This window comes from Halyomorpha halys, unplaced genomic scaffold, assembly GCF_000696795.3.
Source record: "Halyomorpha halys isolate HHAL.00 unplaced genomic scaffold, Hhal_1.1 Scaffold3270.1, whole genome shotgun sequence".
NCBI classification, from domain to species: Eukaryota; Metazoa; Arthropoda; class Insecta; order Hemiptera; family Pentatomidae; genus Halyomorpha; species Halyomorpha halys.
In genome coordinates this window covers 6,034-20,286 of record NW_027106101.1, presented here as the reverse complement: position 1 = coordinate 20,286, position 14,253 = coordinate 6,034, and the positions used below count along the sequence as shown (strand labels likewise).

Below are 14,253 nucleotides of genomic sequence, written 5' to 3'. Positions count from 1 at the left end.
GATAGACACTATAGTTAAATTTCCGATACCTCATGACGAAAAGTCGACAAGACAGTTCTTAGGTATGACGGGATATTATAGAAAATTTATTAAAGGCTATGCAAAAATAACTAAACCTCTTTCAGAATCATTACAAACAAAAATTTATAAAACAGAAGAAATAAAAAAATCATGTAAAACATTAATAGATCTCATGGTAAACGCACCAATCTTAAAATCCAAGCACCACCTTCACTAACAGGTCACATCCCACAATTACTTTATATTCTCTCGGCATGGTCTTTACAATATGTACTTTCAAGATGCCCTTACTAAATCCCCAATGGTTTAAACCTATTTCCACCCCCCCCCTCTACTTCACAAGGGCCACCTAAGGTGATTATCCTACACTGACATACTTGAATCCGGTGTGCTCTCTCTCTACTTCACAACTTCTCCACAGCCTCTCGACTCATGATAGTACTGGAACTACCGGTGTCTACCAGACACCTCACTCTTGCAATCTCTATTATAGGCAAACTGCCGTGTTCTCCTCTCATATGGTTGATCTCCAACCTGCGGCAGCCCCTCTGTGGGTACGCTCCTCAGAACTCTCCTCGTGTTCTTGCTGCTTCTCCTTTTCGTCTCCAAGTCCTCCTCTTGCCTTGTTGGCTATCCTCTCGCTCATAGTCTCCCGCTTCAGTTTCTGTTTCTGAGGTCTCGGACATCTCCGTGGATTCACTCATGGATCCGTCCGTCCTTCGAGAGATTACCCTTCTCCGTAATCTCTGAGCATTGACCTCCATCGGTTCAGGCACATTTTGCTCACTCCGTCCTTCGAGAGATTACCCTTCTCCGTAATCTCTGAGCATTGACCTCCATCGGTTCAGGCACATTTTGCTCACTCCGCCGATACATATAGGGACACTGTCCTATATATACATATATACACTGTATATACCCCTCTGTCCCACATTCAAAACATATGGTGCGGGGACATTGTGCTACCAGGTGTCCAGTTTTACCACACCCATGGCACTTGCGGTCCTCCCGCCGACCATTGTTTCTTGTTTACATGTTTTACATGGCAGACTACCGCTGCTTTCAGTGCTTTTGCATCCTCGCTGTCCAGTAGATCCTCCGACATCTTCGCTTCTATTCGCCCCATCAGGCGATCACCCCTTTTAAAAAATGATTTAATTCTATGGTCTCTCCGGTGAATTTTTCTAGGTCATATTCCGCCTCTCTCAGGTCCTGGGCAGTTGCCGTACGGACCTTGATCCATTCTAGCGTTGTGGCATGATATTGCGGTAAAGAGACTTCTGGTAATGGTTGCATCACCTGCGGAGGTGGGTTGGCAGCTGCTAAAGCTTGGTTGACTGCAGCTTGAGTTTGGTTGACAGTAGCTTGAGGTTTGTTGTTTTGGTTCATATTCTCTAGGTTCAGAACTGCTTTTCTCACTAATACGTTACTGGTCATAATTCAAAGAGAACAATGAATAAAAAAAATTTCTTTTAGACTGAAAATTAATGCAGTATCTAAAGTTCCCGGGTTTCGGCACCAGTTAAGTATTAGCGAAAGCCAAATGTCAAAAAAGAGAATATATATACATATATATATGTAAGTTATGGTTGGACAAGGCCTGTATAAAACACTAATCCTAACTCCCCATGTACATAAACCTCAATAGAAATGATATAGACATCATCACAGAGATAATAAACCAGATCTTTCTAGTAAGCGTACGGTTTAATTCTGCTCCCTCTTTTCCTTTATCTTCAAGCCTTTCTGTCCAAGTACTCATAAGTGGTGCCGAGAACCGGATACTGATTGAATATTTTTTTTCTTCTTCTAAATCTTAATTTTTTTTTAATCTAAATCATTTTCATAAAAACTTCACCGATTGAATATATTTTTTTGAACTGTTCTCTCACCCGGGAATTTTCCTACGGCTTTCTTATCTTTTACTTCAACTAAATTGACATTGTTATGGTGATGGTCAAGCACAAAAGGCAGCAAGTTCTACAGATCCCGGTGGCGCAACCGGCTCCTGGAGTTCCTGCGGCCCCGGCTGTCCGGCGGCGGTTCCAGCGCTACCCCCGCTACCAGAGACCACTCTCGCGTCTGCTCACGCCAATATGTTGGCTAAAATGAAAGTGAGAGCAGTAACCTCTCAGGATATTAGAAAAGCCATCTTATGGCTTGGAACGGTTCTCAGGCGAAATCGGTGAGTTAATTCACTTTATTAAAGGTGGAGATCGCATCATGGAGAGGTTGGCAGCCAAGGTCTCAGAGGAGTTGCTGGACAAGAATGACGCGATTTCCCTCAAGGCAGCACTCATATGCCGGATCAAGCGAAGTGTTTTGAACCATATTCAGGCAGACGAGGAAACAGCATGGCCAGTAGTGAAGGAAAGATTAAAGAAGGCCTATGGAGGTGGCAGATGGTCCCCGGAGGAAGACATTTTCTACATGCTGCGGGAGAGGAGAAAGCACGGGCAGTCTAACGGACAGTACGCAGCTACGCTGTTAGGACATTTTAATCTGACCACAGAAAAGATGAGACAGACTCTTGGAGCGGATGTTGTCAGTTGGAAGATGAATTTTATTGACTCCATAATGAAGGTGCAACTAGCTAAGGAGACGAATAAAAGGGAAGGTTTACCACGGGACCGCACTTTGGTGGAATGTGCTCAATTGATATAATTGACGCGAGCGCTAGAGAGGAGGATGCAAGGATGGATGTCGATGATAGAGGATGGAACAGAGTACCGTACTACCGCACAAGGAATCCATCAACACCATGGAAGAGAAGAGAACCCAGAGATAGTGGTAGAGGCAGAGGCACGGGTAGAGAAAGGCGGCCGAACCAGTGCAGAATACGCAACGGAGGAGGGAAAGAAGACAGGAAGTGCCATGGGTGCGGAAAAGTAGGACACCTGGTGGCCCATTGCCCCCGCACTAGGTTCTTTGAGTGCGGCAATGAAGGCCACATAGCACGACAGTGCCTTTATATGTACAAAAGGGCAGAAACGGGACCAGGGGAAGCGATGGAAATAAATTTCCTGCGGATACGGCGGAAAGGAGAGTCGGAAAACGAGAAGTGAGTCCTCTAGTGAAACCTCAGAAGCATCAGAAGCCTCAGAGGGGGGAGGAAAAGGAGGACGGAGCAATAAACCGCCAAGCAGTTGATGGGGCCGAGTAAGTGAGGGAAGGAGATCAAGACAAGAGAGTTGAGGTAGGTGCCAGGAGAGGGGCGACCGCACATTAGAGATTTTCAACATCAAAGGAGAGATCAGCGGTCTGCCTATCATCAAGGTAAGCGGCGTGAGATGTCTCGTGGACACGGGGAGCTCCCACACCATCATGTGCCGGGAGGCGCTGAAGAAGCTGAGCGGCGGTGAGAGGAAACTCCAGATGGATGTTCAGATATGTCATTGTCAATTCATCACCCTGGACGGGCCCTGTAGAGTAGAAGGGAAGGCGGACATTGATTTAGGGGAATGGGGGATCGAAGAAGGGGTATTCAGGGTTCATATCGTGGAGAAAATGCCCCGTGAATATCAGGCTATTATAGGTTGCGATCTATTAGGAAAGGCAAGTGCGGGGATTAGGAATAACAAGTGCCTGTGGACGATTCGGTTGGGGCAGAGGAGATATCGGTGTCGCGAGCTCCGAATGGGAGAAGCCAAACGGATAGGTGCGATCCAAGGAGGGGGGAGGAATTGGAGACAGGAAATAAAGAACAAATATGTAGATATTTTCTTCAAGGAGGGAGAGTTACTGGGGGCGACCGAACAAACAATGCACCAAATCCCCCTGAAACAAGATAAAATTACTTACGTAAAAGAGAGGAGGTATCCACATGCGTTCAGACAGCATATTCGGGAAGAGTTAGATAATCTGAAAAAACGGGTATCATCGTTGATAGTACCTCCCTATACAACAGCCCCCTATGGGCAGTGCGGAAGAAGGACACACCAAGGGAGAAAAATATAGGGTAGTAATTGATTTCCGGGGCCTTAATGAGACCATGGTAGACGAGAGATAACCGATACCGCGACTAGAAGATATCTTAGATAGACTGGGTGGGGCAACGATCTTTAGTACTTTGGACCTGAAGGCCGGCTACCACCAAATCAAGATGCGCCCGGAAGATCAGCACAAGACAGCTTTTACATTCGAAAGGGGGCATTATGAATTTACGAGGATGGCCTTCGGACTGAAGAATGCACCAATTACGTTCCAACGATTGATGGACGAATTCTTACGGGGAATCGACGAGTCCATGTGCCAGGTATACATGAACGACCTGCTTGTTTTTAGCAAAACGGAGGAAGAACATGTGTCCCACTTGAGCAAGGTGTTCGAACAGGTCCGGAAATTCGGATTAAAGTTATTGAGCGAATAATCAATATTGGGGAGAAACCAGATAAATTTTTTAGGACACACAATATCGGAACAGGGAGTCAGGCCAGACGCAAATAAGGTAGAAGTGATCAGGAAAATGGCGATTCCAACGGATGTTAAGGGAATCAGGAGATTGTTTGGAGCTCTGAATTACTATAGACGATTCGTACCGGCGATAGCCAGGTATCTGGTACGCATCAACAACCTTCTGTGACGCCCGATATGGAGCGCTGAAGGATGCATCCAAACCGGGGCGTACATACCATCTATTCGTCGGGAATGGAGTGGTTTGGTAGAAGATAAAACGCCTCTGGAGATATTCCACTAGAGATGGTATACCAGTAGACCGAGGCTTGAATGAGACCTACCAAGCCTTCGACGGAAATATTTCTGGTGGAATATGCGGAAAAGTTTTCATAGTTAGATAAATAATAAACAATGGATATTTTAATTTATTTATTTAATACCAGATCGGATTGGTGGTCGTTACATGGTTGATATAACCGTTACATTTTATTTTTGTTTGTTTGTTTATTGGCTCGAAGAGGAAAAATCTAAAATTTTCCAACAATTTTAACCGTATTTCCCAACTAACTAGAGTTATGAGAAATACTTAAACATTTTTGGAAAACTTGTCCCTCTGTATTGTTTTAAGCGATTTTTTGTGTAAGAGCATCTTTCAATAATGTTTTATCTCAATTTTCGTATTTTTAATCAGGTTCTCAAATTTCAATTTTTTCTATTTTTCGCCATTTATAAATTATTTGTTTGAGGCCGCCTCCGCCTCTCTCCACCCAACGTCCTACTTGACACCGGAATTTTTTTTTCATTTTCTAAATTTTATTTGAGTGTTTCCCAGTCGACAGAAGTCGTTGACAGTGTTTTCAATTCCAAGTGAAACAGTAGAAAGGTCTTTATTGACCATAACTTCAGAATATTCGGAAGTTAAAAGCCTTATAAAGAGAATTTTTTTGTCCCGTCCCTCATTTGCTTATAATGTTCAAAATTAGCATAAACACAATCCTTCAATCTACGTTTCGTTTGACTTAGAACATTTGTTCATATATCTGAATGTAGAATGTGTTTTTACATGTATTAATATTTGTATAAATATTACTGAATTATTTGTGAAGATGTTCAGAGCAGCGGATAGTAATGATAAACACATATATGTAAAACTTATTTTATTTGTGCCGACTTTTCGGCCTGAATTCAGGCCTTCATCGGGGCTGAAAACAAAAAGTGAAATAACAACCATAATTATAGAAAACAATTTATATTATACCATTCTATCTATTGTAATATTATATTTTATCTTCTTTTTAATCTCTCTTATCTTTTAATACTTTCGACTTTGAACTACAATACTTTCTATTTTTGTATGTTCAGCGGATATCAACAAAGCATCATTTAATTCTCTAAGGATTGCATTTTGAACAGGCAATATCTAAAACATAAACACCGATATTGGTCTCGATTATCATCTTCATCAGTTAAATCTTTCGGTCGAAGTGCACTTATAGGAGTAGGATAAGTGACGTCATTATTATTAGCTAATAGAATTGCCAAATGTTAAAAATGTACGAATGGTCGTGTTTTTTTAATATCTTCATGAAATTTAAAGGTATATTATGTTTCAAACAGTGGTAACATTTAAAAAATGCCTTGAGTGTGCCCGGCCGCCATTTTTTCCCCTGTTTAAAAGACTTACAGATTTGGCAGAGGCTGAGTGTTTCCGACTGCCATTTTGTTTTTGATCGCCACCATTGTATTATGAGGGTCTCGTATTATACCCACCACCCATTGATAGATCAGGTACCCACTTTTATTCTAAAACCAGCGGCTGAGAGTGACCGGCCGCCATTTTCCCCTGTTTGAGAGACTTACAGATTTGGAAGAGGCTGAATGTACCCGGCCGCCATTTCATTATCAGTATATGAAGGGATTTAAATTTAATTTTAGCTTGACATAAACCACTCATAACCTCAGGTACCCACTTTTATACTAAAACCAGGAGCTGAGTGTCCCCGACCGCCATTTTGTTTTTTATGTTGTTTGTGAGGCATACGGCTTTGGCAGATGCTGAGTGTACCCGGCCGTCATTTCGTTTTCCCTACGACTTCAGATACTTAGGCTTTAGGAAGTGGATGAGTGTGCCCGATCACCGTTTTGTTTTTCTGATGTTTCAAATATTTGTGGATTTTCATAGGGGCTAAGTGTGCCTGAACACCATTTTATTTTTATTTTGTTCACCTCACCACCCATCAAAGGACAAGATAACCACTTTTTATACTATAAACTTCCTCCGTCATTCTTATTTTCTTTCAATTTGAGTATTTCTCCTCCCCCCACCATTTATCAAAGATTGAGTGTACCCGGACGCCATTTTGTCTTTCGTTTGTTTATCTCTACCCTCTATTGATGGGTCAAATACCCACTATAACCCCCCTCCGTCATTTCGTTTTTCCCTATGACTTAAGAGACTTAGGATTTAGGAAACGGCTGAGTGTGCCCTACCGTCAGTTTGAATTTTTTTCCGTCATCATTTTATTAGGAGGGTCTTGCGACCTGCAAAAATTTTTTTTATTGATCACCATCATTTTATTAGGAGGGTCTTGCTATCGTCTTTTTCTCGTTCACCGCCATTTTGTTAGCTAGAGGCTGAGTGTGCCCGACCGTCATTTTGAATTTTTTTCGCCCCTGTTTTATTACGAGGGTCTCGCGATCTTATTCCTTTCGATCACCGCGATCCTTTTGTATACGTTTTAGGAATTATATGTAGGGAAGGAGTGGGGAGGGGTAGGGGAAATTGTAAGTGTTACTAGTGTTACTACCGCTGTTTTCTAATATTGTTGACACATAGAATACTATTGTATGCCCACATACTCCAACAAAGTACCGTGATAGGCCTGATAAAAAAAATGGAGATCGTGTATACTGAGCCCACGAATGTGTGCTGATTATGTAAATATCGCGAAGTTTAAGGAAATAGTAAACATTGAGAAGGTTGCAAAAATTTAAAAACGAAGAAGTAATGATATAACTTATGAGTAAAAAATAGCGGTTTAAAAAAAGGTAAACGAATAGATAGGTAAAGGAAAACATTAAGAAGAGAACAGAAAATCTAAACATTCTTTATGTATGTACGTAAACATTATAAGAATTAAATTAAATTTAAAAAATATAAATTATTAGGAAATTAGAGGAAAATGTGAAAATTGAGAAGATAATGTAGTATTAATAGTTCAAAGTTTACTTTCATCGAAATAATTAAAAGATAGAGAGGATTAACAAATTCTACTCCGTTGTTTATTTTTTAATGATTATTAGATCAAACTAAATATTAGGGAAATAAAATGGTGGCTTGGAAACAAAAAAAAAAATACAGGTGTGGCATAAGAAACACAAAATGGCGGTATGGTACACTTAACTCCTACAAAGCCTTAAGTTTCTTATATTGCTGGGTGATAAAATGAAGGTGCAAGGTCTTATACGATTAATTAGTTAACTTACCCTTCAAAAAGATTGGTATCTACAAAGCTTACAGATATGTTAACATTGAGAAGGTTACTGAATATGTAGAAAATAAAAAATCGGTAGCTAAAGGTAAAAATTACGAAGGTTACAGAAAATTTAATTATCGATAAGGATAAAATATTGAATGTAAACAGTTTTTGTGATTTGAAAGGTGTGAGGGAACGTGGTAAGAGAGTGGTTGGGTAACGTATTGTATGTAATAAAGGACGTGTAGGTGTTGAAATAGAAGCTTCCTAAATATTATTTAAATTTTTTTTTTTTTTTTATTTATTTATTTGTTGATATTTACAACTGTATAAAAAAATACAACCAGTAAATTTGATCATAATGACATATGATATGATACAGGATGTAGAGAAACTACCCAGTAGTAGAACTCTAAAACAGTTTACAATATAAGGTCACGAGGCCATCTTCTTTTCAGGCGCCTTGGAGGATTGCCAGGAATGGAAGAGGAAGCAAGGTTAGAAACGAGTGGGTTTGGGTGGTTAGGGAGTTTATTATGGAAGGAATAATATCTGGTTCGGGCTAGATCGGTTACATAAGGAACATTTAGGTCTTTATGGATGGTTTTATTAGTAACAAAATAAGGAGCATTGAGGATTTTACGAAGGATTTTGGATTGTAAAGATTTATTTAAATTTAAATTCAAAATTAGCGCTATGGATCATGTGACCAGTGACGTAAGTTCTGCTCTCTAACGAAAAATACTCGTATATACATACGAAAATGAGAAAAATACCTACATACATTTAATGATGAAAGGAATAAGCTACCGGAAAAAAATTATAAATTAGAGTTAGGGAATAGGATTAAGATAGTTCTGTTAGGCTGCATAAGGATTAGAATTAGGACAAAGTTCATAGTTTATTTTTCAATAACGGTTTAATAAAATCTTTAAATAAAATCCTACATTGTTTTTATGTTTTGAGGAGGTTCGAAATTTACAATCATCAAAAATATAACAAGATACGAAAGATTAGCAAGTCTGATAATTCTATTAGCTGATAATAATGACGTCATATATCCTACTACCATGTGTAATGAACAATGGGTACAAAGTTTCTTTGCTTGCACCGGAAAAATTAACAGATAAGAGAGGATTAACTAGCCCTATATCAGTGTTTATATTTTAAGAATTACCGTTATACTTAGTTCAAAGTCAAATTGTAGTTATTAGTAATATTTTAATATTAAAATTATGTTATCATATTATACTTAGTTGATAATTTAAAACTATAAGAGTGGTCGCAAGAGGAAATAGAGAGAGAATATGATAAAATTTCAGAATATTCCTCCCAATAAGTTTTAAGATATCGGTTATAAGATAAGTCGGTGAAGATATCGATGCGTTCAATAACAGCTATGAAATAATTTCTTCAATTTATAACACACTCCGCGTCTATAACGTAAGTATTCCATTGGATTGATGAAGGTTATGTAACAGCTGGGAAGGTTGCAGTGAATAATGCAGGTAAAAGGAAATTAAAAATAATTAACACGACTATTTTTACATTTTTAATATATGGTAACTCTATTAACTGATAATAATGACGTCGCTTATCCTACTACTATATGTAATTTATTAGTGGTTGTAAGTTTATTCACTACGACCGAAAGAATTAACTGATAAAGATAATAACCGAGTCCAATATCTGTGTTTATGTTTTAGGTATTACCTGTTAAAAATTTAAACATTAGGGAATTAAATGTTGCTTTGTCGATATCCGCCAAGGGAACTAAAATAGAAAGTATTATGGTTCAAAGTCAAAAGAATTAAAATATAACAGAGATCAAAAAGTCCTACTTAGTAATAGATCTATTTATCTCTCAGTTTGTTTATATATTAGGGATTATACAAGTCCAAAGGCCCTGGTTTACATTCATCCAAGGGATTAAAAGATAAAGGTCTACATATCAGTGTTTAGGTTTTACCAGTTCAAATTATTTACTCTAAAAGATTAAGAACAGAGGGGATTAAGGTTCAAAATGACCAATATGGCAGTGATCGAAAGGAATAAGATCGCGAGACCCTCGTAATAAAACAAATTATACAAGTTCAAAGTCCCTTGTTTACATTCATCCAAGGGATTAGAAGATAAAGGTCTACATATCAGTGTTTAGGTTTAACCAGTTCAAATTATTTACACTAAAAGATTAAGAACAGAGGGGATTAAGGTTCAAAGTGACACTTAGAATAAAAGTGAGTACCTGATCTATCAATGGGTGGTGGGGATAACACGAGACCCTCATAATACAATGGTGGCGATCAAAAACGAAATGGCGGTCGGGAACACTCAGCCACTGCCAAATCTGTAAGTCTCTCAAACAGGGGGAAAATGGCGGCTGGGCACACTCAGGCCCTGGTTGCAATATAAAAGTGGGTACGTGATCCATCAATGGGTGGTGAGGATAACGCGAGACCCTCATAATACAATGTCTTTCCAAAACAAAATGGCGGCCGGGTACACTCAGCCTCTGCCAAACACGTAAGTCTCTAAAACAGCATAACAACAAACTCGCGGTGCTGGCACACTTGCAGTCACGTGATCATAAGGCAGCAATCGGAAGCTAGTATTTGGTCACGTGACCCATAGCGGGAGATTTAAATTTAAATTTAGTTCGACATAACGTTAACCACTCACGTGATTCGTCACATGGCCACACTCTCTTTTAAGTCACGTGATTTAACTGATGAAGATGATAATCGGGACCAATATCGGTGTTAAGCCAACAAGCTAGCTGCGAACAATAAGAGCGAAAAATAAGAGGATCGCGAGACCCACTTAATAAATTGGCGGCGTTAAAAAAACGGCCGAGTACACGCCATTAAACCCGTAGGTCACGTGACCAATATATATATATATTTCTGTATGTTTCGTTGTTGTAAATACAATCATATCCAGCGGCACAATTCCATTGTCTCTATATATTTTAATGTTTTCTACATTTAACAAGGATAAAAAATAAATCATATTAACATTTGGTTTCAACTAATTATATAATTTCCGTTTATCTCTGAATTATTTTCTCAATTTAGTGATGTTTAGGGAAAGTTCCTGACAGCCCGAAATTATAAATTCTGTTCAAGTATGCTCCTTTTCAGATGAAGGATTAAACAAATCATTTTGTTTTCTATCATATTTTAAAAATTCTTTTAAACCTCTATTTGAGATTTCTCTGGAATGAAGCCATTACACAACCATGCCAGATTGTAGGTATTTCTTTTATTTATTTGTCAATAAATCTTATGAATGATTAATTTTTTGGACCTCTCTAGGTGAATATTTTTACCCACCACTAAATATTTTATTTTACATTTATTTTATTATTCTATATTATTGATTTTTTTTCCAATTGGGAAAAGGCTGTTCCTTTTCACACGGTCAATAATATAATATGAGATTGTTACTAACGGTGGTGCTATGAACCCCTTTCAAGTGGTGGGAATGTCCTGATGTGTGCCGCTATCTGTAAGCAACATCTGATTGCGTGCTTCGATATTCTAGCCCTACTCTTCGGTTTTTATCTACTCCCTGATATCGATTACTAAAGAATAATTACATCTATCATAACAAGTTAGTCACGTTAAATTTCATTCTCGGAAAGGATATTTTATTTTTTTAATTAAAAAAAACTAGCCCATTGGTGAACTTTTTATTTTTTATGTTTAAATAACATTATATTTAAAGCAAGCCTTCATGAAAAGTTAAACTTCTCTCACGAGATAAATAGCTTTGTTTCAGGACCATTCCAACTACGGTGTAGTAATGTTATGGTAGCTAGAGCCTGTGGGTAATATGATAATGTTAAAATTAATGCTAAGCAGGACCATGGCTAGGTTATAGCGATATATCCACCCCTCCTCCAAGGGCGCAGGTGCAAAGAGGGCAAAAAATTGACCATGAAACCATTTTCTTTTTCAAATAGAAGGTTAAAAATATTTCAGTTACCCCCCCCCCCGGTATTGGAAGGTGCAGATTTTAAATCTATTCAGCGTCTAAAAATATTTGTATTTTTTCATGTAACAAAGTTTATTACACTTTTATGTTATAAAAGAATACAATATTGTTGCGACCAACACATCGTTTAATGAAATGAAAAATCGATTGTGTGAAATATTTTTTTATTGTTTAAAGAGCATAAGTTCTCTTATGAGAGTCATAAGCGCCACACTTGGTGAAGCTATGGCAACAAGCGAAAACAGGTGGAGGTGTATCAAGGTAGGATTGCCCAGACTGCTAAAGAAGTGTTTGGAGAAAAACCTAGACATCCTCGTAACTATTTGTTTGACGAAGAATGTGCACAGGCAATCCAGAAGCGAAATGAAAAAAGATTAATGTGGATTAGTCGGAAGACACGGCTCAGTTACAAGGAGTACAAAGATGCCAGGATGCACACGAAGAGATTAGTTAGAAGCAAGAAGAGAGGAGCATTAAGGAAGCAGATTGAGGGAATTTAAAACTCAAAAAGTAGAGATGAATCCCGACTCTAAATGGTTCTAAAGTTCTACAAAATGGTGAATAGCGTTAAGTGTGGAACGATCAGGAGAGCCAATCTAATCAAAGACGACCATGGCAACATACTAATGCTAGAAGAAAAAGTGGAAGAAAGGTGGTGGCAATATTTCAAGAGCTTATTGAACCCGAGAGAAGCAGAGAATTGTCTGGAAGACCGTGTACAATTACCAGTGGGTATTAATGATGGAGATTTGAAAGCCATTCCACCCGACATAGAGGACATCGAAGACATGTCTAAACTCAAAAATAATAAATCACCCGGTAATGATAGACTCCCAGCAGAATTATTTAAAGCAGGGCATCACGAAGTCGCCAGGGAACTATAGGACTTGATAGCTCAGATAAGTGAAGAGGAGATCATACCCAAGGAGTCGAATGAGGCTGTAGTAGTGCCTAGATACAAGAAGAAAGGAGATTCGACGAAATGCAGCAACTATTGAGGGATTAGTTTGCTTAACACTGCTTATATATTTTTTCATCAATAGGCTCCTTTCGTATATTGAGCAGGTAACTGATAATAACTGGGTGATTATCAAGGTGGGTTCGACTCAATAGGTCTACTATTGATCAAATCTTCGCCCTGAGGCGAATCTCTGAGAAGATGAAGGAGCATCAGCAGACAACTTGGATGATGTTCATTGATTTTCGGGCTGTCTAAAATACAATCGTAAAGAGTGAGCTCATAGTGGCTATGCATGAACTGGGGCTTCCTAGTAAACTCACCCGATTAGTAAAATGCAAATGGTGAGCACAACCTGCCAAGTAAAATCCTGTGGATTATCAAAGCCTTTTGAAGTAGAATGTGGCCTAAGACAGGGTGACCCAATAGCTCCTCCCCTGTTTAATATCGCTCTACAAGCAATCATAAATAGAGCAGGAATAAATCAGGAAGGAACAGTATTCACAAAGATGACACAAGTTATGGCCTATGCAGACGACGTCATCATCGGTAGATCCCTGCAGAGTATTAGGACTGACTTCGAAGCGATGGATGTCGAAGCAAAAAGGATGGGACTGCATATTAATGAGGAAAAAACCAAGTTTATGCTGTTGGGTAAGAAGCCTCTGGAACAGAGGCAGAGTCGCTTTGTAATGGGCCCCTGTAATTTCGAAGTGGTAAGAAGTCTTTCTTACCTTGGCTCTGCGACAACTGAGGATCCAAGTTACCCTTGCAGAAGATAGAGAAAGATGGTTGGCGTCCGTTGAGCAGGCCAAGGACAGATTCATGCCAGTAAAAGAAGAAGAAGAAGAATGTTGCGGCCAACACATCATTTAACGAAATGAAAAATCGATTGTGTAAAATATGTTTTTATTGTTTAAAGAGCATATGTTCTCTTTTGTTTTTTATACTGTAAAATATAAAATATACACTTTGTGAGTCTCTTGGTGCGCACACACATCGGCTGTTATACTTATGCCATCCACTTGATCTTAGTAGCCAGCAGTCAGTCTTCTTCACCAGCTTAGTCATTTTCTTCACGGCGGGTGGACCACGTCGGCTCATCCTCCAAGACGACAAGCAGACTTACGTCTTTTTAAAACTACCGTCACAAGACGATTTTCCATAGAAAAGTTCTTACACATCATAGGAAACCGCAGGAAACCATCTGTGATATTAATAATAACGTCTGCAATAAATAAAGCAATAAAAATCTATGTAAATATTTAAAAAAAAAAAATAAACAAAAACCTTTGTTGGATACAAGAAAAAGGGATAGATGGAGATCCATAACTATAATGAAGGAAGGAGATCTTGGCAATTGCCACTCATCACAAAGTTTAGCCCATGAGCAAATTAAAAAACATT

At 38.7% G+C, this 14,253-nt stretch overlaps 1 protein-coding gene across 1 annotated transcript; it reads left to right on the top strand.

The window, feature by feature from the left end:
- The first annotated feature begins 13,181 nt into the window (after positions 1 to 13,181).
- LOC136797341 (uncharacterized) lies at positions 13,182 to 13,628 on the top strand. Its single transcript, XM_067053632.1, has one exon. The coding sequence runs from the start codon at positions 13,182 to 13,184 to the stop codon at positions 13,626 to 13,628; it is 447 nt and encodes a 148-aa protein (XP_066909733.1).
- The last annotated feature ends 625 nt before the right edge of the window (positions 13,629 to 14,253 follow it).

Excerpts from the sequence above, each read along its gene's own strand:
- LOC136797341 (XM_067053632.1), top strand. The coding sequence starts at position 13,182 with ATGCAAATGGTGAGCACAACCTGCCAAGTAAAATCCTGTGGATTATCA.